Raw genomic sequence first — 27,831 nt, 5'->3', positions numbered from 1 at the left:
TCTGAGATTGAGAAAAAAAATGAAAGATGTCTGCTTTTACCACATCTGTTCAACATTGTGCTGAAAATCTTAGTCATTGCAATAAGGCAAAGAAAGGAAATAAAAGACAAAGAATGGAAAACAAGATGTAAAAATGTTTCTCTATTTGCAGATAATATGACTATTTACATTAAAAAAAAATCCCAAGGAATTATATGATCCAGCAATGCCACTTCTGGGTATTTATCCAAAAGAATTGAAATCAAAATCTTGAAGAGACATTAACACCTCTATATTCATTGCAGCACCATTCACAATAGCCAAAGTATGGGAAAAATGTAAATCTTCATTGACAGAGAAGCGGATAAAGAAAATGTGGTATATACGTACAATGAAGTACTAGTCAGCCTTTTAAAAGACAGAAATTCTGTAATATGTGACAACGTAGACGCACCTTGAGGACATGCTAAGTGAAATAAGCCAGTCACAGAAATAATGCATGATTCCATTTATATGAGGCATCTAAAACAGTCAAATTCATAGAATCAAAGAGCGTAATGATGGTTACATCCCAGGGCGTTGTGGGAGGGGGAAATGGGAATTAATGATCAACAGGCTTAAAGTTTCAGGCAATCAGGATGAATCAGCTCTAAATACCTGCTTACAACACTGTTCACAATAATGTATTGCACGCTTAAAAATTGTTGAGAGGTTTGTTAAGACCTCATGTAAAGTGTTCTTATCACAATAAAAGAGAAATCCCAGGGAATCTAAAAAATAGCTACTAGAACTAATAAATTAATGTAAAAGTTTGTAGTATACCACAATAACAAAAATCAATTGTATCCTTATATTTAATATTTTTCATTTACAGTGGTGCTATAAACTATAAAATACCTAGTTTTGAGGCTCAGAAAACGATACTCTAGAGTATGGCACTTTGGCACGCTGAATGCTTTGAATTAAATGAAAGCCCTTAGACTCTGCCTCCAAACCAAGGTCTCTCTAACCTTCCCTTGTTTCTTCCCACAAGTGCAGGGAGGGGCTGTCTCTGAAGTTCCCATATCTGACTGAGGGAAGTTACTCTCCGAGAAAAACAATTGCCTTTAATATTCTGTCTGAACTCTCATTAACCAGGAAAGATTAATCACCAAAGATAAAATAAAGGTTGTCACCACACCCCCCTAGACAGACTTTTCATGTACTCTTCTGAGGGCTATTCTGAGGGACTTTATCTGCATAAGGCAAACTTTGTTCATGGTGCAGTTCCTCCCCTCACCTTCCCATAACTTGTTGCCATCTCTCCCAGAGTTCAGAGGGACTTTGTCCCAGGCTATTGTCTCTTGTTTAGGCCCAGTCATCTTCCCTAAATATAATTTACTTTTCCTCTAAAATTCCTTACATCCCTCACCTTCCTCTCCCCTATGAAGCAGGCATTTAATCATCAACCACCTGGCCCTTCTTTGAATTTTCATACCTTGTGTGCCTCTCAGCACTTGCACCTTAATAAATCTGTATGCCTTTGCTCCTGTTAATCTGTCTGTTGTCAAGTTTAGCAGATGCCTTTCATCAACCTTCAGAGGGAAAAAGGAAAGCTCCTTTTACCCCTGTGCTAGTAATAAATATAACAAAAAATATCCACGACTTCTTCACTGAAAACTACAAAACATTGTTAGGAGACATTAAAGAAGACCTAACCAAAGGGCAAATATATCCTGTCCACGTTGAAAGTCTCAGTGTTATTAAGATGGAAGTTCTCCCCTATTGATCTTGATTCAACTCAATCCCAAACAAATTCTAGTAGTCCTTTTGTAGAAACTAACAAATTGGTTCTAAATTTTTATGGCAATACAAAGAACCTAAAATAATCAAAGCAATTTTTAAAGCAGAAGATCAAAGTCAGATGCCTAACACTACCTTATTTCAGGACCTGGCCACAATAAGAAAGTCTTGTTTGGGCAAAGACATGTAGATAAATGGAGCAAAATAGGATTCAGAAATACACTCAAATATATGTGGAAATTCATTTTTTATGAATGTGCCAAAACAGGCCGGGTACAGTGGCTCATGCCTGTAATCCCAGCACTTTGAGAGGCCAAGGTGGGTGGATCACTTGAGGTCAGGAGTTTGAGACCAGCCCGGCCAACACGGTGAAACCGTCTTTACTAAAAATATAAAAATTAGTTGGGTGTGGTGGTAGGCACCTGTAAACCCAGCTACTCTGGAGGCTGAAGCAGAAGAATTGCTTGAACCTGGGAGGCAGAGGTTGCAGTGAGTCAAGATCGCACCACTGCACTCCAGTCTGGATGACAGAGCAAGACTCCATCTCAAAAAAAAAAAAAAAAAAGTGCCAAAACAATTCAATACGGAAAGGAAAATCTTTTTAACACATGCCAATGGGTCAACTAGATAGCCAAATAGAAAAAAGAAATTAACATCAAACCAATGAATATCAAACCCTATACAAAAATAAAGTAAAATGGCCTAGCAACCTAAACTTTTTTTTTTTTTTTTTTTTTTTTTGAGACAGAGTCTTGCTCTGTCGCCCAGGTTGGAGTGCGGTGGGGCAATCTCGGCTCACTGCAAGCTCCACCTCCCGGGTTCACACTATTCTCCTGCCTCAGCCTCCCGAGCAGCTGGGACTACAGGCGCCCGCCACCACGCCCAGCTAAATTTTTGTATTTTTAGTAGAGATGGGGTTTCACCGTGTTAGCCAGGATGGTCTCGAACTCCTGACCTTGTGATCCGCCCGCCTCAGCCTCCCAAAGTGCTGGGATTACAGGCGTGAGCCACCGTGCCCGGCCTACCAACCTAAATTTGAAGCTTAAAACTACAAAACTTCAGTAAGGAAATATAGGAGCAAGTCTTTGCAACTTTGGACTTGTCAAAGGATTCTGAGAATATAAAATGCAAAAACTGTGAAAGAAAAAAATTGATGCATTGGGAAGGTAAAACCTTTGTTCTTCTGTGTTATCATGAAATAATGAAAGGCAAGCTACCATCTGGGAGAAAATATTTGCAATGCTTTTATCAAAGAATTTTGTATTGAAAATATGAAAAGAACTGTCACAACTTAATAAGGCAAAGAAAATTTAAAGCAAGCAGAAGATGTGAACCAGTCACGTCACAGAAAGTGTTTGAGACATCTTTTCTAGTAGGGGCATGGAATGATGCTCCCCAAGATCAGAACATACACGTGTCCCTTCCATTGAAATCAGCAGGGGTACGTGAAAGTCAGCAGGTGTAGGAAGTGTTAGCAAGTATTTGCCAAGACCTGCCTCTAAATTCCAGAGGGATAACACATGCCCTGACCAGCCCAGTCACCTTCATTCCCACATAAAATCCAGTGCCAAGTCTCCAAAAGGAGCCTCCACACCACGTGCCAGGTCTTTTTCTCCAAACCTGCCTCGGTTCCCTTGTACCCAGGCACTCAAGCGTTGTTTTCCTGCCTTTCCATGTAGATTGGCTTGCGGCTACTGCTTCAGGATTTCTGACCCCACTTCTGGGGGGATCACTCTAGCCCAGGTGACAGAGCAAGACTCCATCTCAAAAAAAAAAAAAGAAAAGAAAAGAAAAGAAAAATGGCCAGGCACGGTGTCTCACGCCAGTAATCCCAACACTTTGTGAGGCTGAGGCGGGAGGATCATCCAAGGTCAGGAGTTCGAGACCAGCCTGGCTAACATGGTGAAACCCCGTCTCTACCAAAAATACAAAAAGTAGCTGGGTGTGGTGGTGCATGCCTGTAATCCCAGCTACTCGGGAGGCCGAGGCAGGAGAATCGCTTGAACCTGGGAGCCAGAGGTTGCAGTGAGCCAAGATTGAGCCATTGCACTCCAGCCTGGGCAACAAGAGTGAGACTCCATCTCAAAAAAAAAAAAAAAAAGAAAAAGAAAAGAAAAGAAAAAGAAAAAGAAAACATTAAACGTTTTTCTTAAATGCTTACACAGCACACAAGTGGAGTAGCAAATCAACACAGACACTATAACATGGTAAGTACAATAAAAGATGAATTTCAGTATAGAGGAGGAGTGGCCCCAAGTCAGGATAAATTGCAAATGTCTATGGCAGAGAGGTGGGCAAAATAAAACCCATCGACTACCAGGCCCCGTCTTCAGTTGCTACCACATCGATGCAACAAAAACATTATGGAATCTAAACTAAAGTTCTCACATGGAACACACAGCTCTCTTCTGTTCAAGTACTGCTTTTGTCACACTTATCAAGAGAAAAAAAATTAAGCCCTAGAGTCCATATAAATATGGCATATTGAGCCAGTAAACACAGTTTACAAGTAATTATAATTTACATGCAGTATCCAGTAGGGATTTATAGTATTATTGAGCTGGGGGTTGGAATCCTGCCTGGTTCACCAACAGGGATAAGACACCACCATCTGCAGCTCTAGACTTAGAAAATCTGTTTACCAGCATGGTCCCAGGACTCCTGGCTTTTGTGCCTGCTGATCTGTTTACATAGCACAGCACTGAAGGAACTTTGTCAAAGCCAGCAGGCCTCATGTATGATCTGCCTGTTTTGTGGCCCTAAAACTGCTATTGCCATGTGAGAGAGGGGCCTTATCCTCTCTGTGCTAGCGGGGATACACAGCATAAACTGAGCAAATGTTTGCCAGGGCAGGTTCAAGGTTAGGACCTACAGTTGCCTCAATCTAACATGTGAAAATACTGTACAATGCATTCAAATAGTACTTCATACTTGTCGAAACTCAATTTCACAGTCATTTTTCTATCAGTGTCACAACTCTTTCTGATACAACATGAGGTATTAGCAACACCATTTTACAGGTGGTCAAGGGCACACGAATCAGTAGTGTTCAATAGCTCTTAGACAAAAACAAAGCTATTCTTCGATTAAATTGACATAATAACTGCACATATTTATGGGATACAGTGGGATGTTTTGATGCATGTTTACAATGTGTAATGATCAAATAAAGGTAATGAGCATGTCATCAGCTCAAACAATCTTCATTTCTTTGTGTTGGGAACATTCAAGATGCCCTCTTCTAGCTATTTGAAAATAAACAAAAAATTATTGTTGGCTATAACCACCCTACAGTGTTATAGAACACCAGAACTTATTCCTCCTGTCTAGCTGTACTTTTGTATCGGGTAACCAACCTCTGGCTATCCACCCCTTCCCGTTACCCTTCCCAACCTCTGGCAACCACTATTCAACTCTCTACTTCTGTGAGATCAGCGTTTTTAGCTTCCACATATGAATGAGAGCATGCAGTATTCTTCCCCACTTCCTCTCACTACCCCCACTACCCTTCCCAGCCTCTAGAAACCATTTTTCTACTCTCTACCTCCATGAATACAACTGTTTTAATTTTTAGCGCCCACAAATGAGTGAGAACCTTTTGAAGTTTGTCTTTCTGGGCCTTATTTCACTTAATATAATGTCCTCTAGGCTCATCCATGCAGCCTCGTATGACAGGATTTCCTTCTTTTTTATGCTAAAAAGTATTCTCTTGTGTATACACACCACATTTTTAATTCATTCATCTGTTGATGGAAACCTAGGTTGATTGCATATCTTGGCTGTTGTGAATAGTGCTGCAATGCACATGGGAGGGCAGAGAGCTCTTTGACATACTGATTTACTTTCCTTTGGGTTCACACCTAGTAGTGGGATTGCTGGGTCATATGGTAGTTCTAGTTTTAAGGACAAAGCTATTATAGATGATTCTTAATAATAGTCAGGCTTGCTTTGGCTAAAGAATGAATTCTCTCAAGGGTGTCAGTTAAGTCACAAAGAATTAAGAATGATACAGTTATCAAATGACAATATTTACCATGTTACCAGGTAATAGGAGAAGAATCATTAATGCCAGGAGGCATCATCAGAACTAGAACAGTTAATTCAGCAGATCCTTCAGGAATCTGGAGTCACAGCAACCAAGACAAGGTTCATGATTGATTGACTGCAAAATGGGCCTAATCCTCCCACCTGTCCTGTACCCAAGCCCCCTGCAACATGACTTTGCAGCTCCTTCCACTGAGGCGAAGCCTGTTTCTCCACCTCTTGAATCCCTGCCCAACACTGTTTTCCCGCTTCCACTTTGATGCAACACGACTCCCAGGAAACCTTTTGCATTCTTATTGCTATCTCAGCACTTGAGACTCCAACCTGTAACACTAGGAATACAAAAATAAATAAGATAGGCTGATAGTCCCTGCTTTTAAGGAAAGCAAATAAATGTTTGTAAAATAAAATGTTTAAAAAAAAGTATCATTTCCTATGTTCTGATACTCTAGCTATATTTTCAGAAAGCAAACTAGGATATAAAGATCTATAACTTCATATGAAGACATCAGGACCTAAAATTGAGGTGTACAAACTTTCTATGGTTGTGAAACTTGAATTTTTAAAAATAGGTCTTGTGTTATTCTGTCTTCACATTGCTATAAAGAACTACATGAGACTGGGTAATTTACGAAGAAAAGAGGTTTAACTGAATCATAGATCCACAGGCTTAACAGGAAGCATGATTGGGAAGCCTCAGGAAACTTACAATCAGGGCAGAAAGCAAAGGGGAAGCCAGGCACATCTTATCGTGGTGGAGCAGGAGAGAGAGGGAGAGCGAGGGGGGAAGTGCAACACCTTAAAACCAACAGATCTCTTGAGAACTCACTCACTATCATGAGAACAGCAAGAAGGAAATCTGTTCCCATGATCCAATCACCTCCCACCAGGCCCCTCCTCCAACATGTGGGGATTACGATTCAAAATGGGATTTGGGTGGGGACAGAGCCAAATCATATCAGGCTTCCAAAGCATGGTCAAATAATCTTCACTTGAGTAATCAGATATCATCACTTAATATAACCTTTACCTACTTCTGGACAAAAATGTAGTGTCTTTGCTTTGTCCAGAAAACACCATGGATCCATTGACCACCTTCTTTTATAATAATACCTTTGCCTTCTTTGGCTACCAATATTTAAATCAAATTGGCAAATTATGCCACTGGGGACACTGAAAAAAATGTAGACAAGGACTCTGTTTCACCAGGGCAATGATCCCAGGGGAAGCTTCCAGTTCAGGCAAATTCATGAGCTGGAACTCTCTCCCGGTTATGTTACCTTCAAATCAGAAATGATCCTGTCTTTGTAGCAACATCTACATTTATCCTGACAGCCCGGCAAAATTGCTTGAATACTTACTATGTACAAAGTGTAGGCATCATTGCCATACATGCAGCAATACGAAAGAAACAAATATAGACCAGGCACGGTGGCTCACGCCTGTAATCCCAGCACTTTGGGAGGCCAAGCAGTTGTATCACCTGAGGTCAGGAGTTTGAGATTAGCCTGGCCAACATGGCAAAACCCCGTTTCCACTAAAAATACCAAAAAAAATTAGCCAGGTGTTGTGGCACATGCCTGTAATCCCAGCTACTCGGGAGGCTGAGGCAGGAGAATCACTGGAACCCAGGAGTCGGAGGTTGCAGTGAGCTGAGATCGCGCCACGGCACCCCAGCCTGGGTGACAGTGTGAGACTCTGTCTCAAAAGAAAAGAAAAGAAAAGAAACAAATATAGAAACACCATCTATCTGGCATAAGCAGGGAAAGAAGTGCACCAAAAAAGATAATTTGCCAAGGAACCAAAGCTTATGACTTTGAGCACCGGAATCCAACCAATTCCACATCCCCACTGTTACCACCTGGGCCACCATCCCTTACCTGCAGAGCTGTAAAATCTCCCAACAGCTCTCCTCCACCCATGCATTCTTTGGGAAGCTAGAGAGGATTTGGGTCAGATGATGTCACTCCTCTTGTTAAGACTGTCCAATGGTGCTCCAGTTCTCTCCATGTACAGTCTGGCAGACCAGGGATAAAGCCAAAGGTCCACCATGTCCTGCTATGGTATCCTAGCCCCTGGTCATGCCAATGGTGGGTGTGAAAAACCAAGCTGCTTCCCAACTTACGCAGCCAAAAAGCCCCACAGCTCAGTGGTTGGGTTTCTCTCCAAGAATCCCACTCTGTTCTTGCTAGATTTCTGCTCTCTATTGTAGACTGCAATGGGCCATGGAGGACCCACACTCCTGCTCCCATTTCCATGAGTTTACTCCCAATGAGGGCTCCTCTAGCAGCTTGGGGGTGGGTAAAAATGGGGCCCATGTGCTTTTATATAGAACAGTGCTTATCATTTTTTAGCTAAGGCATATAGAGATTTTGTGATCACCCTGTGTATCTCTAAATATATCCACATAAGGCAGAAATTAGAGTCTACCTGACAACTATGGTGGACATTGGAGGCTCTTTCGTGTTTCTCTTCAACAAGTGACATTTCTTCCACCTGTCAGTTACATTGTTGATGATTTTTCTTTTCCACGGGGGCATTCTGTTCGGCTTTGGGGTCAGATTAATCTCTTTTGGCAACTGATGTCTTGCTAAGATTCTTTCTAAGCCAGAGAGTTCAGGATTCTCACCTGGTAATAGAATAAGCATTAATACATTCAATGTTCCTCTCCATCTTTGCATAGCAAGAGTAACAAAGCACTGATTTGAGAAAACATATATATGCAGCTTAATAATTCCTATTGGGCCGGGTGCGGTGGCTCACGCCTGTAATCCCAGCACTTTGGGAGGCTGAGGCGGGAGGATCACAAGGTCAGGAGATCGAGACCATCCTGGCTAACACGGTGAAACCCCGTCTCTACTAAAAATACAAAAAATTAGCCAGGCATGGTGGCGGGCACCTGTAGTCCCAGCTACTCAGGAGGCTGAGGCAGGAGAATGGTGTGAACCCGAGAGGGAGAGCCTGCAGTGAGCCAAGATCATGCCATTGCACTCCAACCTGGGTGACAGTGCGAGACTCCATCTCAAAATAATAATAATAATAATTCCTATTTAGCTTTGTCATTCCTTTATTCCAACAATATTACTGAGCACCATTCAGATCTTAGCCTGGTCCTAGACATCTAGCAGATACATTGTAAGTAAATAAAAGAATGAACAAGGCCGGGTGCGGTGGCTCACACCTCCCAGCATTTGGGAGGCCAAGGTGGGCGGATCATGAGGTCAGGAGATCAAGACCGTCCTGGCTAACACGGTGAAACCCCGTCTCTACTAAAAATACAATAAATTAGCCGGGCATGGTGGCGGGGGCCTGTAGTCCCAGCTACTCGGGAGGCTGAGGCAGGAGAATGGCGTGAACCCAGGAGGTGGAGCTTGCAGTGAGCCGAGATCGCGCCACTGCACTCCAGCCTGGGCGACAGTGAGACTCTGTCTCAAAAAAAAAAAAAAAGAATGAGCAAACAAGCAGGCATGCTGGGACCACACAAATAGAGTTGGTTATGTGTGCATGATTCTCAAACTAATGGCAAGTTACCATACAATTATTATTATTGTGATTCTCATTTTCCCTTTAATTGCATACTTAATTGGAGATGCACATTTTGAAACTTCCCAGAAGAAATAGGGTGAATGTTAACATTATTGTCAGGCCGCATAACTTGGGGCCCCGTTTTATTGGTGATTTTGTCTGAGCAAGGATTACAACATAGGACTGAACTTCCAGCATGCTTTGTCAGTTAGAATGTGGGAGTGTCACTTACCGTTCTTTTTGATTCCACAAAATTCATTTCTGGCCAGAAATGAACTGTTTTTTCTCGCTCTGTTATAAGCATGTCTATTTTCAGCAATGCCGGTGGGAAATGCCTTCCTTCTTTTGGGTGTTCCAGTAACTGAGACTTGAGGTTTGGACTGTTGCAGCCTACTGTAGGAGCTCTGGATGGCCAGCGGTACAGTTACAACTGCATGGTAGAGCCACTTGGAGAAGATGAAGTCAATACCAGAGGGGCTTAGATCCTATGTTATCAGAAATGGAATGGCATCCCTCCCTGGTCAGCCAGCACCTCCATGAGAGCTCCAGGATGGAGTGCAGTGGTGCAATCATAGCTCACTCCAGCCTCGACCTCCTGGGCTCAAGTGATCCTTTGACCTCAGCCTCCTCAGCAGCTGGGACTACAGGCATGCACCACTAGACCCGGCTAATTTTTGTTATTTTTTGCAGAGATGAGCGTCTTACTTTGTTGCCTAGGCTGATCTCATTCATAGCCTCAAGTGATCCTCCTGCCTCAGCCTCCCAAAGTTAACTTTATATTTAAAATATAAAATAAAAACCTGGGTTTTTTTTTTAAAAAATATGGATGTTTAGTTCTTTTTCTTTCTTTCTTCATGTAATCATTTCTGGGTAACCAATATAGTGTAATACAGGCAAAGCATCTTGCAGGTGAAGAGGGGATTGACAGGAAAAGGAACAAAACCTATTTTTAAGGTCAAAAGAAATTTCTTCTAGAAGGAAGGCTTTAGACCCAGCAGCAGCAAGACAGCAGTATCTATTCTTAAATTCTTGGTCTGACGGATGAAAGTCAGAGCAATAGGGTCATGTCTTCAGGATGCATATGCAAGGAAATCACTATATGTTTGGAAATGGCATCTTGGCAACGGAGCACATTTTTAGTGATGAATTTAAGACCTCAAAGGCCAATGTGCTCCCAGTGACTGGACTCATCCTGAGGCCAGTTCCCTGAAGGCACAAACTCAGAACTCTGAGGAGTCATTTCTTACCCCTTAATGCTGTTCACCTCAGCTGCATGAACCTCCTTAAACTGGCTTCCAACCATAGCAAAGAATCACTGCACCCAAATCCCTCTGAAACAAAGGCACCCCACTGCTGCTTGGCAGTTGTACATGGCAGGAATTACCGGCTGCTAAACGTGTACCGACGTCTATCACCGTCTACACTGGGAGGCTACGGAGAGAAAATCTAAATCAACACAGAATGAGAATGTCTCTAGAAAATCAAAACTCATTTCTCCAACTTCACATAATTACTGCATTTTCAGTGTTAATGTTGCATTTTAATTACAAAAGTAAAAGGTTTCCATTGGAATAATTAAAATGAAACAACTCAGCGAAGTCTACATAGCAAAAAGGGAAAGTTTTGCTTCATTTTCCCTCTTCAAGCTCTATCCTTTCTCCAGAGGTAGCCACTGTCCTGAATTTCCTAAGTCTCCTTCAAAACTCTTTTCTATGCATTTATATACACATATATATGTACAAATGTATAGTTTTCTTTTGGCATACATGGATCCATATTGTGTATCTTCCTTTGCAGCTTATTAAAACTCTATAATCTGTATTGTAGACATGTTAATGTCAACCTTCTTTTTGATAGTATTCCACTATGTGGATATATGCCTTCGTTTAATTCTTCTGCTACTGAATGTCATAGGTTGTTTAAATTTTTGACTATTATAAACAATGCTTCAGTGCATGGCCATATTTATCCATCTTTGGGCTCAGGTACAAGTTGTTTCTGTAGGATAATAACTAGAAGTGGAATTGCTAAGTTGAAGGACATATACATGTAACAGGATGTGAAAATATACATTTTTCTGTTGTCTTGTTTTGTCCAAGGCCGCAAGTCTGAGAAAACTCGAGTAGGTGCCAGACACCTATGCGTGCACAGCATCCCTATCAATATGTGAAAAAACGGAGGATTCATTCAGGATTCCTTAAGGCACTTGAGGATTTCTTTAGGCACAGAGTCGGGGCAGTGCTGTGTACTATGTCATTCCCCTTCCCACCCTTGGCTTTAAGGGGACTTTAGAGAAGTACCTGCGGAATGGGACTATGTCTCCTAACACTGGTGCGTCAGTCTCCTAGGGCTGTCCTAACAGTACCACAAAGTGGGTCACTTAAAACAACAAATTTATTGTCTCACGATTCAGGAGGCTGGAAGTCAGATATCAAGGTGTCGGCAAGGCCACGCTGAAACCTTGAGGGGAGAATCTTTCTTTGTCTCTTCCTACTTTCTGGTGTTTGCCTGCAATCCTTGGTATTCCTTGCCTATGGATGCATCACTCCCATCTCTGTCTCTACTGTCACAAGGCCATCGTCTCCTGCGTGTCTCTTTCTTCTTATAAGGTCACCAGTCATACTGGATGAAGAACCCTCTCTACACATATTATGTTCACCTAAGTTTAATTAATTACATCTGCACCATGTAACGATCCTATTTCCAAATCTAGTCACATTCTGGGGTGCTGGGAGTTAGGACTTCAATATATCTTGTTGAGGGACAATATATGTTGTTGAGGCAAAATCACCAATATATAGCCATATATTTTGTTGAGCCTGTAACACCTTGAAACACAATGGTGAGTGGCTGGGATCACAGCTGCCTGTGGCCACAGAGAAAAGAGGGCAGTGTTGGAAGCCAACTGTGCTTTTATCAACGGGGTGAAGGTATGGGGAGCAAGGGCACAGATTTTCTATGAGCTAAATGTAAACCCCAGCCGGACTTGGCGGTTCATGCCTGTAATCCCAGCACTTTGGGAAGCCGAGGTGGGTGGACCACTTGAGGTCAGGAGTTTGATACCAGCCTGGCCAAAATGGCAAAACCCTGTCTCTACTACAATACAAAAATTAGCCAGGTGTGGTGGCGCGTGCCTGTAATCCCAGCTACTCGGGAGGCTGACGCAGGAGAATCACTTGAACCCGGGAGGTGGAGGTTGCAGTGAGCCGAGATCGCACCACTGCACTCCAGCCTGGGCGACAGAGTGAGACTCTGTCTCAAAAATAAATAAATAAATAAATAAATAAGTAAATAAATATGTAAACCCCTTGGAAAATACAACTGACCCTTGAATAACATGGAAGTTAGGGGCACTGACCCCTGCTCAGTTGAAAATAAACACATAAGTTTCTTTTGTTAAAGAGTCTTGGCCAGGCTCGGTGGCTCATGCCTGTAATCCCAGCACTTTGGGAGGCCAAGGCAGGTGGATCACAAGGTCAAGAGATCGAGACCATTCTGGCCAACATGATGAAACCCTGTCTCTACTAAAAATACAAAAAGCTGAGCGTGGTGGAGCATGCCTATAATCCCAGCTATTTGGGAGGCTGAGACAGGAGAATCGCTTGAACGTGGGAGTGGAGGTTGCAGTGAGCTGAGATCACGCCATTGCACTCCAGCCTGGGCAACAAGTGCAAAACTCTGTCGCAAAAAAAAAAAAAAAGTCTTGCTATGTTGCCCAGGCTGGTCTCGAACTCCTGGGCTCAAGCAATCCTCCTGCCACAGCCTTCCGAGTAGTTGAGCGTGGTAGTCTAGCACCTGTACCATGCCACTACACCCAGCTACTTTTTTGACTTTTGATTCCCTCAAAACTTTTACTAATAGCCTACTGTTGGCCAGAAGCCTTACTGCTAACATAAACGGTTAACACATATTGTATATGTTATCTGTATTATATATCACATCCTTAGAGTAAAGTAAGCAAAAAAATGTTATTAAGAAAATCATGGCCGGGCGCGATGGCTCATGCCTGTAATCCCAGCACTTTGGGAGGCCAAGGCAGGTGGATTGCTTGAGGTCAGGAGTTCAAGAATAGCTGACCAACATGGTGAAACCCCATCTCTGCTAAAATTACAAAAATTAGCCGGGTGTGGTAGCGGGTGCCTGTAATCCCAACTACTCGGGAGGCTGAGATGGAGAATCACTTGAAACTGGGAGGTGCAGGTTGCAGCGAGCTGAGATAGCACCACTGCACTCCAGCCTGGAAGACAGAGTGAGACTCTGTCTCAAAAAAATAAAAAGAAAATCATAAGGAAGAGAAATACATTGACAGCACTGTATTTATCAACACTATAAGTTTACACCATCTGTTTACAAGAAAAATCGTCTGTCTGAAGTGGCAGGCAACTATTCAATGTACAGTACATATCAAGCAACTCAACTTTTTCTTGTAACATCATGACTTTTCTCTGCTTCTTGGGAGTACTTCTAGCATCACTAACGGCACTTTTTGTGGGTCCCATGGTGTTATTCAAGTTTTATGGTATTGCACTAAACACAAAAAATACCTGAGAACTGTGAAATCACTTTACTGTGATATGCAATTTACTAGAGAGATGAGCTGCTCCCACAGAGATGATTAGCATCACATGGCATTTTAAGTGGATATTCACACCACTTGAGCTCACAGCAAGAGCAACGGGAGGTGGCTATGAAATTACTACAGCACTACAGTATTACTACAGTTAATTTTCTACAGTTATGATTGAATACTGCATCTTTTTTTTTTTTTTTGAGGTGGAGTTTTGCTTTTGTTGCCCAAGCTGGAGTGCAATGGCATGATCTCAGTTCACTGCAGTCTCTGACTCCCGTGTTCAAAAGATTCTCCTGCCTCAGCCTACTGAGTAGCTGGGATTACAGGTGCCGGCCACCACGTCTGGCTACTTTTTGTATTTTTAGTAGAGATGGGGTTTCAACATGTTGGCCAGGCTGGTCTTGAACTCCTGACCTCAGGTGATCTACCTCCTCGTACTCCCAAAGTGCTGGGATTACAGGTGTGAGCCACCACTCTCGGCCTAATACTGCATCTTTATTCTCATTTACATTTCCCTTGACTGTGAATGGCACCAAGTACAGTCTGTAAGTGTTTCTGTGTGTAAGTTTTTATAAATTTTAACTTTTCCTAATAGGTTTGTGTACATTTTATGGTACTAAATGATAAAGTAGACTAGTATCTACATATATTCTATGCATTCACAACATCTCTTTTAATTTTTCTTGAGTCCCACTTTGTCACCCAGGCTGGAGTGCAGTGGCACAATCTCAGCTCGCTGCAACCTCCAACTCCCAGGTTCAAGCAATTCTCCTGCCTCAGTCTCCCAAGTAGCTGGGATTACAGGCATGTACCACCACACTGCCTAATTTTGTATTTTCAGTAAAGACAGGGTTTCACCATGTTGGTCAGACAGGTCTGGAACGCCTTACCTCAAATCATCCGCCTGCCTCAGCCTCCCAAAGTGCTGGAATTACAGGCATGAGCCACCACGCCCACTACCCTAACTTTTTCTTAATTTTTTGTTATTTCTGGACTATACGATTGGTCTACAAATTTTTTCAAATTGTGGCACATCTTCAAAAAAATTTCCAATATATTTACTGAAAAAAATCCACCTATTGTTGCCGGATCAGGAGGACCAGAGAGAGACCTTGGGGTGTATACAGGATATCTTTATTATTGAGTGCACTTAGACCCAGCAGATTTAACGTCCAAAGACTGGGCGCAGAACAAAGACAGTACTTGCCTTTTATACAAACTTCATAAAAGGGGGTAGGCTAGCTTGAAGCAAGCGTATACTGGCGTGAAAGCAGGGATACAGAGGCAGGATAAAGACAGTTAATTAAGTTGTAACAGGTTCATAACTCAGGATTACACATGACCATCGCTAAGCAACCCAGATGTCTGTTATCTAGACTTTGCCCAGGTACGGGCTTATCCTATAACCTTCATTACGGCGCCCAGGTGGCCATAACTCAGGCCTGTTCAGAGGCTCATGACCTTCACTCTACTGCTTAGATAAAACAGAATACTTTAAAGTTACCAGTTACAGAGAACAGAAATCTATAAACTTATTCCATAAAACAAAGGAAAATTGGTTTTTCTTCTCGCTATGTTGAGGGAGTGCTAGGAGTGTTTCCAGAGCACAGTAGATAGTATTATTAAGACTTTTTGTGTGTCTGGGCTGTGGCTGTCGCTGCCTCTGGGACAAGTCAGCCTAATCCAGAAAAGCTTATTTCTTTAATTGGTTTTATTTTTCTTTAATTTTCTGCCACACTACAAGTGGACCTGCACAGTTCAAGTAAGTTGTTCAAGAGTCAGCTGTAGTCATTTGGAGTCTGCTTGAATATAGGAGGATCTCAGGAGCATTTCCGTCAAAAGATTATGCAATTTCTATTGAAATCGGATGGAAGTGAACCTTACAAAAGCTGGGTAGGGTGGTGCTATGGTCTGAATGTTTATGTCTCTCAAAATTCATGTTAAATCCTAGCCCCCAAGGTGATGGCATTGCATGGTGGGGTGTGCCTTTTAGAAGTGATCAGGTCACGGGAACAGTGCCTTATAAACTAGGCGTGGGAGAGATGCCCCCCACCCCCCCTTTCTGTGTTCAGAATTGGTAGGTTCTTGGTCTCACTGACTTCAAGAATGAAGCTGCGGACTCTCACAGTCAGTGTTACAGTTCTTAAAGGCAGCGCAGCCTCCAGAGTTTGTGCCTTCTGACGTTCGGATGTGTTCGTACTTTCTTCCTTCTGGGGGGTTCACGGTCTCGCTGACTCAGGAGTGAAACTGTAGATCTTCACGGTGAGTGTTCTAAGCTCTTAAGGTGGCATATCTAGAGTTGTTTGTTCCTCCGGTGGGTTTGTGGCCTCAGTGGCCTCCAGAACGCAGCTGCAGACCCTCGCGGCCAGTGTTACAGCTCATAAAGGGACTGCAAACCCAAAAAGTAAGCAGCAGCAAGATTTACTGCAAAGAGTGAAAGAACGAAGCTTCCACAGCGTGCAAAAAGACCCCAGCAAGTTGCCACAGCTGCCTCGGGCAGCCTGCTTTTATTCTGTTATCTGGCCCCACCCACATCCTGCTAATTGGTCCATTTTACAGAGAGCCGATTGGTCTGTTTTACAGAGAACTGATTGGTCCGTTTTGACAAGGTGCTGATTGGTGCGTTTACAATCCCTGAGTGAGACACAAAAGTTCTCCATCTCCCCACTAGATTAACTAGATACAGAGTGTCGATTGGTGTATTTACAAACCCTGAGCAGTGCTGATTGGTGCATTTACAAACCTTGAGCTAGATACAGAGTGCCAATTGATGCATTCACAATCCCTTAGCTAGACATAAAGGTTCTCCAAGTCCCCACCAGATTAACTAGACACAGAGTGCCGATTGGTGCATTCACAAACCCTGAGCTAGACACAGGGTGCTGATTGGTGTGTTTACAAACCTTAAGCTAGATACAGAGTGCTGATTGGTGTATTTACAATCCCTTAGCTAAACATATTCTCCAAGTCCCCACCAGACTCAGAAGCCCAGCTGGCTTCACCCAGTGGATCCCACACCGGGGCCGCAGGTGGTGCTGCCTGCCAGTCCCAAGCCATGTGCCCGCACTCCTCAGCCCTTGGGTGATCGATGGGACTGGGTGCCGTGGAGCAGGGGGTGGCGCTGGTTGGAGAGTCTCTGGCTGCACAGGAGCCCGAGGGGAGGCTCAGGCACAGCAGGCTGCAGGTACCGAGCCCTGCCCCGCAGGGAGGCAGCTAAAGCCCCGGGAGAAATCGAGCACAGCAGCTGCTGGCCCAGGTGCTAAGCCCTTCACTGCCCGGGGCAGCGGGGCCGGCCTGCAGCTCCCAGTGCGGGACCTGCCGAGCCCAGGCCCACCCGGAACTGGCGCTGGCCCACAAGTGCCGCGGGCAGCCCGGGTTCCCGCCCGCGCCTCTCCCCCAACACCTTCCTGCAAGCTGAGGGAAGCAGCTCCAGCCTTGGCCAGCCCAGAAAGGGGCTCCCACAGTGCAGCGGCAGGCTGAAGGGCTCGTCAAGCGTGGCCAGAGTGGGCGCCAAGGCCGAGGAGGCGCCCAGAGCGAGTGAGGGCTGCAAGGGCTACCAGCATGCTGTCACCTCTCACTTCCACTATGTGAGGACACAGCAAGAAGGTGCCATCTATGAACCAGAAAGTTTTCTCCAGACATGGTATCTACCTTGATTTTAGACTTCCCAGCCTCCAGAACTATGAGAAATAAATTTTTCTGTTTATAAGCTACCCAGTCTATAGTATTTGTTGTTTTTGTTTTTTTGAGATGGAGTCTCACTCTTGTTGCCCAGGCTGGAGTGTAATGGCACAATCTTGGCTCACTGCAACCTCCACTTCCCAGGTTCAAGCGATTCTCCTGCCTCAGCCTCCCAAGTAGCTGGGATTACGGGCACCCATCACCACGCCCGGCTGATTTTTGTATTTATAGTAGAGATGGGGTTTCACCATGTTGGCCAGGCTGGTCTCGAACTCCTGACCTCAGATCCACCCGCTTCAGCCTCCCAAAGTGCTGGGATTACAGGCACGAGCCACTGTGCCCGGCCTCAGTCTACGGTATTTTGTTATAGCAGCCCAAACAGACTAAGGCACCTGAAGAGAAGAAATCTCAGCAGGAGGCTGTGAAAACTGTCAGCCTGGGAAATAGCCAAAGAACCCACACAAACACCGCCAGGAGACAGTCTGCCCTTTTTTTTTTTTTTTTTTTTTTTTTTGGAGACAGAGTCTCACTCTGTTGCCAGGCTGGAGTACAGTGGTGCGATCTCGGCTCAGTGCAACCTCCACCTCCTGGGTTCAAAGGATTCTCCCGCCTCAACCTCCTGAATAGCTGAAATTACAGGCACCCGCCATCATGCCCAGCTACTTTTTGTAAACATGGGGTTTCACCATGTTGGTCAGGCTGGTCTTGAACTCCTGACTCATGTGATCCACCCGTCTTGGCCTCCCAAAGTGCTGGGATTACAGGCGTGAGCCCACCGCGCCTGGCTTCGGAATTGCATCTTAATCTCTGTGGCGGCTGCTATTTTGTTTTCTAAGTTCATGAGCACAGGTGGCTGCCTCTATCTTTGTCCTCCACTTAAGCAGGAACAATTCAGGAGGCAGACTCCACCCAATGCTGCAAATCGGCCCTATTATCATTGACCCTGACAGAATTTCAGGAGTGTCAGGCCACTCCATACTGCAAACAGTACAGGTTGCTTATAATCGCCAGGAGGAAAGAAAATATCCAGCTTCTTCCTGGTGCAATCATGGCCATAGGAGGAAGGAATCATAGGAAACAGAGCAAAGGAACAAAGTTCAAAACCTGACTTTCCACTTGGAAGTTCTCTCACTCATCTTAAAATCAAATATAAAGCTTAAATTGTAAATTTAGCAGCATTTCCCTCTCAGTACCCTTTCCATATTCCCACAGGTAAGCTTTGCCTAAAGAAGAGAGTCGGGCCTGGCCGTGTGTGGTGGCTCACGCCTGTAATCCCAGCACTTTGGGAGGCCGAGGCGGGCATATCATGAGGTCAGGAGATCAAGACCATCCTGGCTAACACAGTGAAACCCCATCTCTGCTAAAAATACAAACAAATTAGCCGGGTGTGGTGGCGGGCGCCTGTAGTCCCAGCTACTGGGGAGGCTGAGGCAGGAGAATGGCATGAAACCGGGAGGCGGGGCTTGCAGTGAGCCGAGATCGCGCCACTGCACTCCGGCCTGGGCGACAGAGCCAGACTTCATCTCAAAAAAAAAAAAAAGAAGAGGGTCACGCCTAACTTGGCTCACAAAAGACTATTTATGCAAAAGAACATGAAGAAGCAATGGATAATCAGCACATGAGTAAATTCCAGAATAAGCCCATGGATGGGGACATGTGTCTAGAGGACTGATCACACCTACAACGTACAGAGCAAGTTCTGGCCAGGTGCAGGGGATCCCACCTCGAATTCCAGCACTTTGGAGGCAAAGGCGGGCGGATCACTTGAGCTTGGGAGTTCGAGACCAGCCCAGGCAACATGGGGATGTGGGGGGCGGGGGGGCAGCTCTACAAAAAATTAAAAAATTAGACATTGTGGTGGCAATGCACCTGTAGTCCCAGCTACTGGGGAGGTTGAGGTGGGAGGATCGCGTGAGCCCAGGAGTTTGAAGCTGTGGTGAGCCATGATTATTGCACTCCTGCACTCCAGCCTGGGGGATAAAGCGAGAGCCTCGTCTCAAAAAATAATAAAAATACACTAAGTAAAATAAAGAGTAAAAGTTCTTCCTTGCGTCTTAAAGTAGAGGCAGTTTGTATCAAGATAAAGCGTATGCTTGCTGAAAAGCACTCATGCCCACCCTCGGCCCACATACATTTTTTCTTGTCCTCTTCCCTCTTGTGGGAATAAAGCATCTCCACCAGGTGATTCGGAAGCAGCTTGTGGAGGTTAGACAGCACCTCAAAGGTGTGACACAGAACTTCTGGCTGGGCATAGTTTTTCGGCTTCTTACACTTGTCAAGGAGTGAAAATTTCATCACGCTGGAGCTGCTGCTGGCTGTTCTCATGATGCTGGTTGTATCACAGAGAAGAACAAACTGAGAACATGAGGAGTGGATGGGGTGTGCAGTTGTTCTGGCAAGCTTTCCTCCATCTCCAAGATGAAGTGGAACCAGCTTTCTGATCTCTTATTGCCTGGCATTCTGAGAGTCACAATGGCCCAGGTATTGGTCCGGAACCCTGCATGTTCATCCTGCATTTTCCAAGCAGAGAAAACCAGCCCGTTGAAAATATCCTGCCAAGTCATTTGGGGATTTGTGGCAGAAACTCCAGTCTTGTGTCTGGACATGGACCATTTCTGGGGAAAACTGAGAGCTTTGCTAAAAGGAAGAGGGGAAAGCGGGGGCGCATGTATCCAGTGATATTTTCCCATCTGGTACTTTGTAGAAGCCTTGCTCCCAGTATGTACCTAATTAAGGCTCCACAGACCTACGAGGCCCCAAGAGAGAGTGGTTACATCAGTGCAGTCCTCAGCAGAACTGAGGAAAGAGCTTCATCGTCCAAAACTGAGGAAATGCCCAGATTAACACAGGTAAGAAGCCAAACTAGTTACTCCTTATGTTCTTATCCAAACTAATACCAAGAAAACAAAGTAAACAAATGCTCAACCGGAGCTTTCCCGGTAAGAAGCCATTCTTCATTGCAGACCAAAAAGCAGAGAACAATAGAAGTATTAAATAATCTTAAATCACCACACTTGATAGCACAGTCCAGAGCAAGACAGAAGCTGCCAAGAACTAGTATCAGATTTGGAACAAAAATGCAAATAATAGAGTTTGTTACAGCTACTTTTAGATTTCAGCATGCTTTACCAGGAGCCAGGTTCCCCATAATTGCTCTACTCTTCATGAACCAGCTAGAGAGCCACACTGCAGGCTGGTGAGAAGCAGAGAAGGCGTGTGAGCCTAGTATGCTATGGCAAATCTGGGAGCGTGGGCTAGCTTTTCACCAACCTTAAAAACCTTTGGCCAAGACTATTAAAGCATCATGATTATACCATATGATACATTAGTGGCCAGAGTGGCAGATATAAAATTCCATTCATATATGCATATATATAGATAGATCGATTTTTTTTTTTTTTTTTGAGACAGAGTTTTGCTCTTGTTGCCCAGGCAGGAGTGTAATGGCGTGATCTTGGCTCACTGCAACCTCTGCCTCCCTAGTTCAAGTGATTCTCCTGCCTTGGCCTCCTGAGTAGCTGGGAGTACAGGCATGCACCACCATGCCCAGCTAATTTTGTATTTTTAGTAGACACAAGGTTTCTCCATGTTGGTCAGGCTGGTCTTGAACTCCCGACCTCAGGTGAGCCACCCACCTCGGCCTCCCAAAGTGCTCGGTTTACAGGTGTGAGCCACCTCGCCTAGCTTTCTTTCTTTTCTCTTTTTTCCTTTTTTCCCTTCCTTCCTTTTTTCTTTCTTTTTGAGACAGAATTTTGCTCTGTGGCCCAGGCTGCAGTGCAGCTCACTGTAGCCTCGACCTCCTGGGCTCAAGCAATCCTCCCACCTCAGCATCACAAGTAGCTGAGTCTATAGGTGTGCATCACTACGCCCAGCTAATTTTTGTTATTTTTCTTTTGTAGAGACAGGGTCTCGCTATGTTACCCTGGCTGGTCTCAAACTCCTGACCTCAAGCAATCCTCTTGCCTCGGCCTCCCAGACTGCTGTGATTACAAGCGCAAGCCACTATGTCTGGCCTATTCCTTTTCTTAACTTTCAACTTGCAAACTCAAAAAGTAAAACTTAAAAAAAAATACTTTAAATGCAAGTACATATTTAAAATATGTTATATAACGAACAAGAACCACTTGAATTCAATGTGATTCTCATAATTTTACAGGTGTTTTTGGTGGGAAGAAGGGGGTAGAATATTCTGGCAGCCGGAAGACATATCCCCAGCTTCTTTCTTCCAGGCAAAGTTGAGTGCATTCCTCTAAACCTTCATTTATATAAATAGTAAAGAACAAACCATGTTTTAAGCCATTCAACATGCCAAGGAAGTGATCTACTAAAATGTAATTCTTTATACTTCATGTAAATTGACTCATACGTTCTTAGTCATTGCTCTCAATAGCAACTGATGAATGTTTATAGTTATCTGATGCATGCTGACTTTGGTTGAAATCTGAAGTAGGTCACAATTATTAAATTTTGTTTTTAAATAAACTATCAGATGGATATATATTTTTACATATTTTATATATATATATTTTTTACAATGAATAACACTTCTAGGAACCAATCTCATTCATTTTCTCTAATTATAGTGTAATTAAAGAACACTGTTTAGGATGGGAGAGACCCGTCATGAATGACGCCTGGCAAATATTCTGCTGCTAACCAGCTGTGTGATCTTGATCTGAGCCAACCAGGTCTCAGCCCATGGTGCTAATATTCTTGGATGGAACAAATGCTTTCATTTTGTATTTTGTTTTGTATTCCTCTGATTTCCAATTCTATTATTCAGTGTATAATATATTTACCTTTTCAAAACTGGGCTTCTAACATATTATTTTCTCGCAAGTTTTTTCTTGTTGTGATGAGAGCTGCTATGCCGGGCAGCAGCAGCCCACGTAGGTGCTAGCAGTGTATTATTAACTAAATTGATCCCGCAGCGCAGCAGCTGCATGACTCTGGATTGTTTTTCTAGTTAGGCTGATCTTTTGTTCATGACTTTTAGGTAAATGCAATTCCTTTTTCTGTTCCTAAGAGGGTTTCTGTGTCTCCTGAATACCTTCTTCTTCCCCCTCGCCATGGTGGGTGTGACAAGATCAGCTGGCTTCCAGAAGGCAAGGTGTTCAGTCATGTTCAAAGAGAGAAGATTAGCTCCAAGTTTTTTACGGAAATCATTCTAAAGAAAGTGTTCCGTTCACAACAAATGAGGTGGGAGGGGTCTGACGACCAGAAAGGGACTTCAGGTTACACCTTTCCTGGCACCAGAAAGTAAGTTCTGACACTGAGACTTGAACCAAAATTTAAAGTGAATTTGTGATATAAGGCTAGGAAAATAGAGTTACAGTGTATAGGCATCTGAAAAACAGAAAGGCTTATGAAGCAATTCAAATTGCAGAAATCAAGTCTTAAATCAAAATAAAGGAGAAAATATATGATTGAGAATGTATTCAAAAGCACTAGCTGCAACATATGCAGATGTGAAATTCAGTGACTGATGTGTTTATTTTGCTTCCTTTTGGAAATATGTTAATATACATCACTATCGCACATTCCAGGAATAAATAGTTTTTAAACAATATTTCTTATCTATTTGCAACAAAACAATGGCCTCCCAAATAGGACATTGCTATGGGAGCAGAGTGTTAAAGGTTAATTTTTAAAACTTCAAATTAGAAATATTTGCATATATGTTTCTTAAAAAGGAATTATACAAACACAAGAAAGTATATTTAAGATGAATGCTCATAGAATAGAGTTCTAAATCAGGATAAATTAGTCACTACTGAAACACAAAGCAGTTCTCAAAAAGGAAAAACAAAAATAAGACCAGATCGCTAAACCATATGCTAAATACAAATTGCCCATAATTGAAATGAAATGTTTCCCACTGACTTAGCATCTTATTTGAGAACAAAAATGCATATTATTATTTAGAAAATAGTGTCCTAACTTTCAGAAAATGTTACATAATTATATTGAACAAGATTCTGCTGTAGGCTGGGCGCAGTGGCTCACAGCTGTAATCCTAGCACTTTGAGAGGCCGACACGGGTGGACCACCTGAGGTCAGGAGTTTGAGACCAGCCTGACCAATATGGTGAAACCCCGTCTCTACTATAAATACAAAAAAATTAGCCAGGCGTGGTGGCATGCGCCTGTAGTCCCAGCAACTTGGGAGATTGAGACAGGAGAAGTACTTGAACCTGGGAGGCAGAGGTTGCAGTGAGCTGAGAATGTGCCATTGCACTCCACCCTGGGCAACGGAGTGGGACTCTGTCTCAAAAGAAAAGAAAAGAAAAGAAAAGAAAGAAACAAAAAGATTCTGCTGTACGTGACCAGCCATGACCTTGGCAATTCTAAAGGGAAAAACAAAGGAAGATGAGGACAAATGCATGGGTAATATCAAAAGGTGAAAGATACTGAAGGAGGTAGACTGAAATAGAAGGCTTTTCCCTCCAGAATAATTAGAAACTAAGTAATGTTGCTACTGACATATCTTTGCATAATTCAGGACAATGAAAAGGAACGTTATCTCAAGGTGCTTTCCAAAGTAGTTACGTGGTAGTCAGTGTCATCGCCTTTGTTATAGGAGGAGAAACTGAGGTGGGCAGCAAGCTGTGCTTACTGGACTACTAAGTGACTGGCCCAAGGCTTGCCTTTGTTTCCTTAGCCTGCCTCCCTTGTAATTAACGTAAGAGCTTGCTAAATGCCTGAAATAGAGAGCATCTGCCTCATCCTACTGTGTTTATGAAACAATGGTTTCACTCAGGATCAGCTAAAGAGGTGCAGATTTAAAGTAAGGCAAGCTGAGGCTACCACTAAAATCTGAATCCTGGGCATGGCCATGAGATGGCTGGAGGTGTAGGGGCCAAGGGTTTGGCCCTCTGAAGATTTGCTGAAAAATCAAAATTAGCCAGGCGTGGTGGCCTGCACCTGTAGTCCCAGCAACTTGAGAGGCTGAGACAGGAGAAGTACTCAAGTACAAAAGGCAGAGTAACTGGGGAAAAGGCATACAAATTTATTTAGTATGTGTTTATACATGGGAGTGTACAGAATGAAAACTCAGAAATACAGGGGAGAGTTTCCATTTTTATGCTTAGGTTCAACAAAGTATGGACAGCTGTGTAGAAATACGATAGGACAAAAAAGGTCTGATCTAACACTAACAGCCTGAGTGGGGGAACCCAGCAAGGCCTGTCTCTCTAGATTCTTCTTGGCCTCTCTGAGCAGCATTCCTTCCTTCTGGGTATGGGCCACTCTCTGGAATGGGGGTCAGATAATTTCTTTATGGCCAGTTTTTACACAGAAAGGCAAAGGGAAAATTGGAGTAATATTTTTAGGTTTTATGGCTGGCTTTGGGAAAAAAGCATTCTGATTTCTGTAACCTGCATTGGAGAAGAGGGATTCTAGTTTCTCAGGCTAGCCTCGGAGGGAGACTGGGACTGAGAGACAGGAGGGCAGAAGAAGGTCAGAGAAAAAGGTGCTTCTGAGGCTATTTCCGAAGCCTTCATTTTGGGGTACTGCTTTCCGAGCCCCAACAGAAGGAAGGTGCATTTTCTTTGGCCTTGGGATTGATGTTAAGCTGGGTCTGAGCTGCTGTAGAAAATGACCCACTGTCTAACCTCCTACGCTGGGCTGGAGCCAGACCAGACCCAAGGGTTTGGAGAGGGCACAATTTCCAAGTTGTCGCTTTCATATTTCACATCTCCACAGCCGTGCACATTTAGCAATGAGGGAATGGCCAGCCATGATTTTGATGCTGATGTCAAAGCATTCAAAAGTCTCCAGAGAAAGGAAGACCAGTTGAGTGGGGGTGATAATATGAAAGGAACATTTTTAAGAATAAGTTCTGTTAAGAAAAAAAAAGAATCTTAGAGGATGTATATATGGATGACAAATCTCAGAAGGACTCTAAGGGATCAGGAATCAGTTTGAGTTCTGAAATAACAGAAAAAGGCATGAACAGAAACATAAAGCAAGGAAGAGGGGAAATGTGTAAGCCAGATATTTGGAATTTACACACACGTGTGCATGTGCACACACAAGCACACATAATTTGTCTCAAGAGCGGGGAACATTTCCCAGCTAGATACATTTGTAGAAAGCATTAGCTGGAAATACATGCACCCCAATATTTACTCCCATTCACAATTTTTCTAGTAGTTGTAAGGTGGAAAAGGTTATATAATACATCTAAGGCTCAGGTTACTCAATTATAAAATAGGAATAACTAGGCTGAGCTCAGAGACTCATGCCTGTAATTCCAGCACTTTGGGAGGCTGAGGCCAGCAGATCACCTGAGGTCAGGAGTTCGAGACCAGCCTGGCCAACATGGCGAAACCCGTCTCTACTAAAAATACAAAAAATTAGCCGGGCATGGTGGCTGGTGCCTGTAATCCCAGCCACTAGGGAACTAGGGAGGCTGAGGCAGGAGAATTGCTTGAACCTGGGAGGCAGAGGTTGCAGTAAGCCGAGATCACACGATTGCACTCTAGCCTGGGTGACAGAGCAAGACTCTGTCTCAAAAAAATAAATAAATAAAAATTAAAAATAAGAAATAAAATAGGAATAACTGGTGGTACCTGCTTCATTGGATTATTAGGCATATACATTGGTTAATCCATATAAAATGTTCAGCACTATGCCTGGCATATAGTCACCACACCATACATTTCAGAAAATACTATTTTTGCAATAATTAAATCAATTGAAACATTTATTGAGTGCCTTACCTACTACAGTACATGCCAGGCACTCTGTTAGATAGAATATGGGCAGATATCACCTTCAAGGTGTTGAAAAGAAAGTGATTGAGACATTGTAAATGAATAATTACAATGTAACTGAGTAAGGGACTGTAATTAAATCATTATAACGAAGCAGGGATCTTGGAGGAGACAGCAACTTTTGTTTTCTCTCTTTTTTTGTATTTTTTCTAGTAATTACACTTCCTGAACAATCAGGAAAAATGACTTGTGAGTTAGAAGTGTAATGACTAGAATTTAGGCAGGTTAAAAAAGAAAAGGAGATAAAAAGGAGGTAGTATTACAGGAAGAGTAACAATGATGTATGCCCTGGAGGAGAGTGTTTAGGAAAATTGTAAAATGTCCGATGTGCTCGACATGTAGTGGGCGCTGGGAAGGTGATGAGCAGATACCTAAGGGATGGCTGCAGAATTAGGGTTTCCTTCTTCAGGCATTAGGAGGCAGTTGAGCAGGTCTGTATTTTAGAGCAGCAGTATGGAAAACAGCCGAAGGAGGAGAGGGCCTAGAAGGGAAACCTCCAAGGAGGCTGCAAGGAATGAGGCCTGCACAAATCTTGTTCGTTCACTTACATCGATTGTGCTTCTACCACTGTGCTTCTACTATGTGCCCAGCAGTTTTAAAGGGTTGGGGATACAGAAATGAACTAGACAGGCAAGGCCCCGGCCCACATGGAGTTTGATATTCTACTAGGGAGAGACAGACAATACAAAAACAAACAAGTAAACAGCAAGATTATGAGGAGTACAAAGAAGTGAATAACAACGGGGTGTCATGAAATAGAGTAAGGTAGGTGGAAGGTGGGAAGAGCTTCTTTAAAGGGAAGGTCTTTCTGAGGAGAAAATGGAAATGCAGAGGAAAGAGTCAGGAGTCAGGGATCAAAGAACCTGAGAAACCCCTGACATTGTTTTCAACATGTGGTATATAAGTGCATTTTTATGGGGAGATTCTCAGAGGGACATGGCCGTGATCTCATCCCCCCAAATGTTTAGTATTCATTTGCTGTACTTACATATATAATTAATTTTGTTTTAAATTTTTCTCTATATCAAAAGGTGGGGGTGATAGCTATGTAGATATATCTAACTAGATAGATATTCTTCCCCCACCCCTCCACTTATTTCATGAAGCTGTAATAGGAGATACGCATTTAGGGGTACAAAATTGGGCTGTGTGATTTACATGTATCCTCTACATGAAAAAAGAAAAAAATCATCTTTTGTTTTTCCTATTGAAAGGCCGACGACGGACCTGAAACTGACCGGATGGGCTTGGTGTCAACAAGGATGCCTCTTCTTCTATGTTAATATATTGTACAAGCATAGATATAACTTTACATGTATCAATGCGTATGTATTTTAGCTTAGTCTGGAGGACTACGTACCGGGCGGTGCTCCTGGCTTGATGTGAGCAGGCGGTGGGAGTGGAGGCGGGTGGGCCAGGCCCCGGGTCCCAGAGGCCTACTGGCCATCTCGCAGAGAGCTCAGCCTGGAGAGGC

At 43.4% G+C, this 27,831-nt stretch overlaps 2 protein-coding genes across 16 annotated transcripts in view; one reads left to right on the top strand and one right to left on the bottom strand.

Moving 5' to 3' along the window:
- Nucleotides 1-20,050, bottom strand: part of C6H6orf201 (chromosome 6 C6orf201 homolog) — a 92,204-nt gene extending 72,154 nt beyond the window's left edge. For 3 of the 15 annotated variants that reach the window (XR_008548775.2, XR_010157526.1, XM_054686596.2), the window contains exons 1-3: nucleotides 19,714-20,020; nucleotides 9,563-9,776; nucleotides 8,236-8,434 (exon numbers count right to left, since the gene is read on the bottom strand). Coding sequence is in view for 2 of the 15 variants with exons in the window: in XM_054686596.2 (XP_054542571.1) it covers nucleotides 8,236-8,434; nucleotides 9,563-9,776; nucleotides 19,714-19,833 (533 nt within the window). In the remaining 13 variants the exon portion in view is untranslated. Of the gene's footprint in view, nucleotides 1-8,235; nucleotides 8,435-9,562; nucleotides 9,777-19,713 lie in introns of all 15 variants that reach the window. The other 12 variants (XR_010157531.1, XR_010157528.1, XR_010157529.1 and 9 more) reach the window with 8 other exon arrangements.
- LOC134810164 (uncharacterized) lies at nucleotides 20,024-27,738 on the top strand. The gene is made up of 3 exons (XM_063812065.1): nucleotides 20,024-20,430; nucleotides 22,608-22,840; nucleotides 27,572-27,738. The coding sequence occupies exons 1-3, from the start codon at nucleotides 20,083-20,085 to the stop codon at nucleotides 27,693-27,695; spliced, it is 705 nt and encodes a 234-aa protein (XP_063668135.1). The 5' UTR covers nucleotides 20,024-20,082; the 3' UTR covers nucleotides 27,696-27,738.
- Nucleotides 27,739-27,831: the final 93 nt, after the last annotated feature.

This window comes from Pan troglodytes, chromosome 5, assembly GCF_028858775.2.
Source record: "Pan troglodytes isolate AG18354 chromosome 5, NHGRI_mPanTro3-v2.0_pri, whole genome shotgun sequence".
In the NCBI taxonomy this organism is placed as follows: domain Eukaryota; kingdom Metazoa; phylum Chordata; class Mammalia; order Primates; family Hominidae; genus Pan; species Pan troglodytes.
Note: the sequence above shows the minus strand (reverse complement) of the source record. Positions and strands in the feature narration are given on the sequence as shown.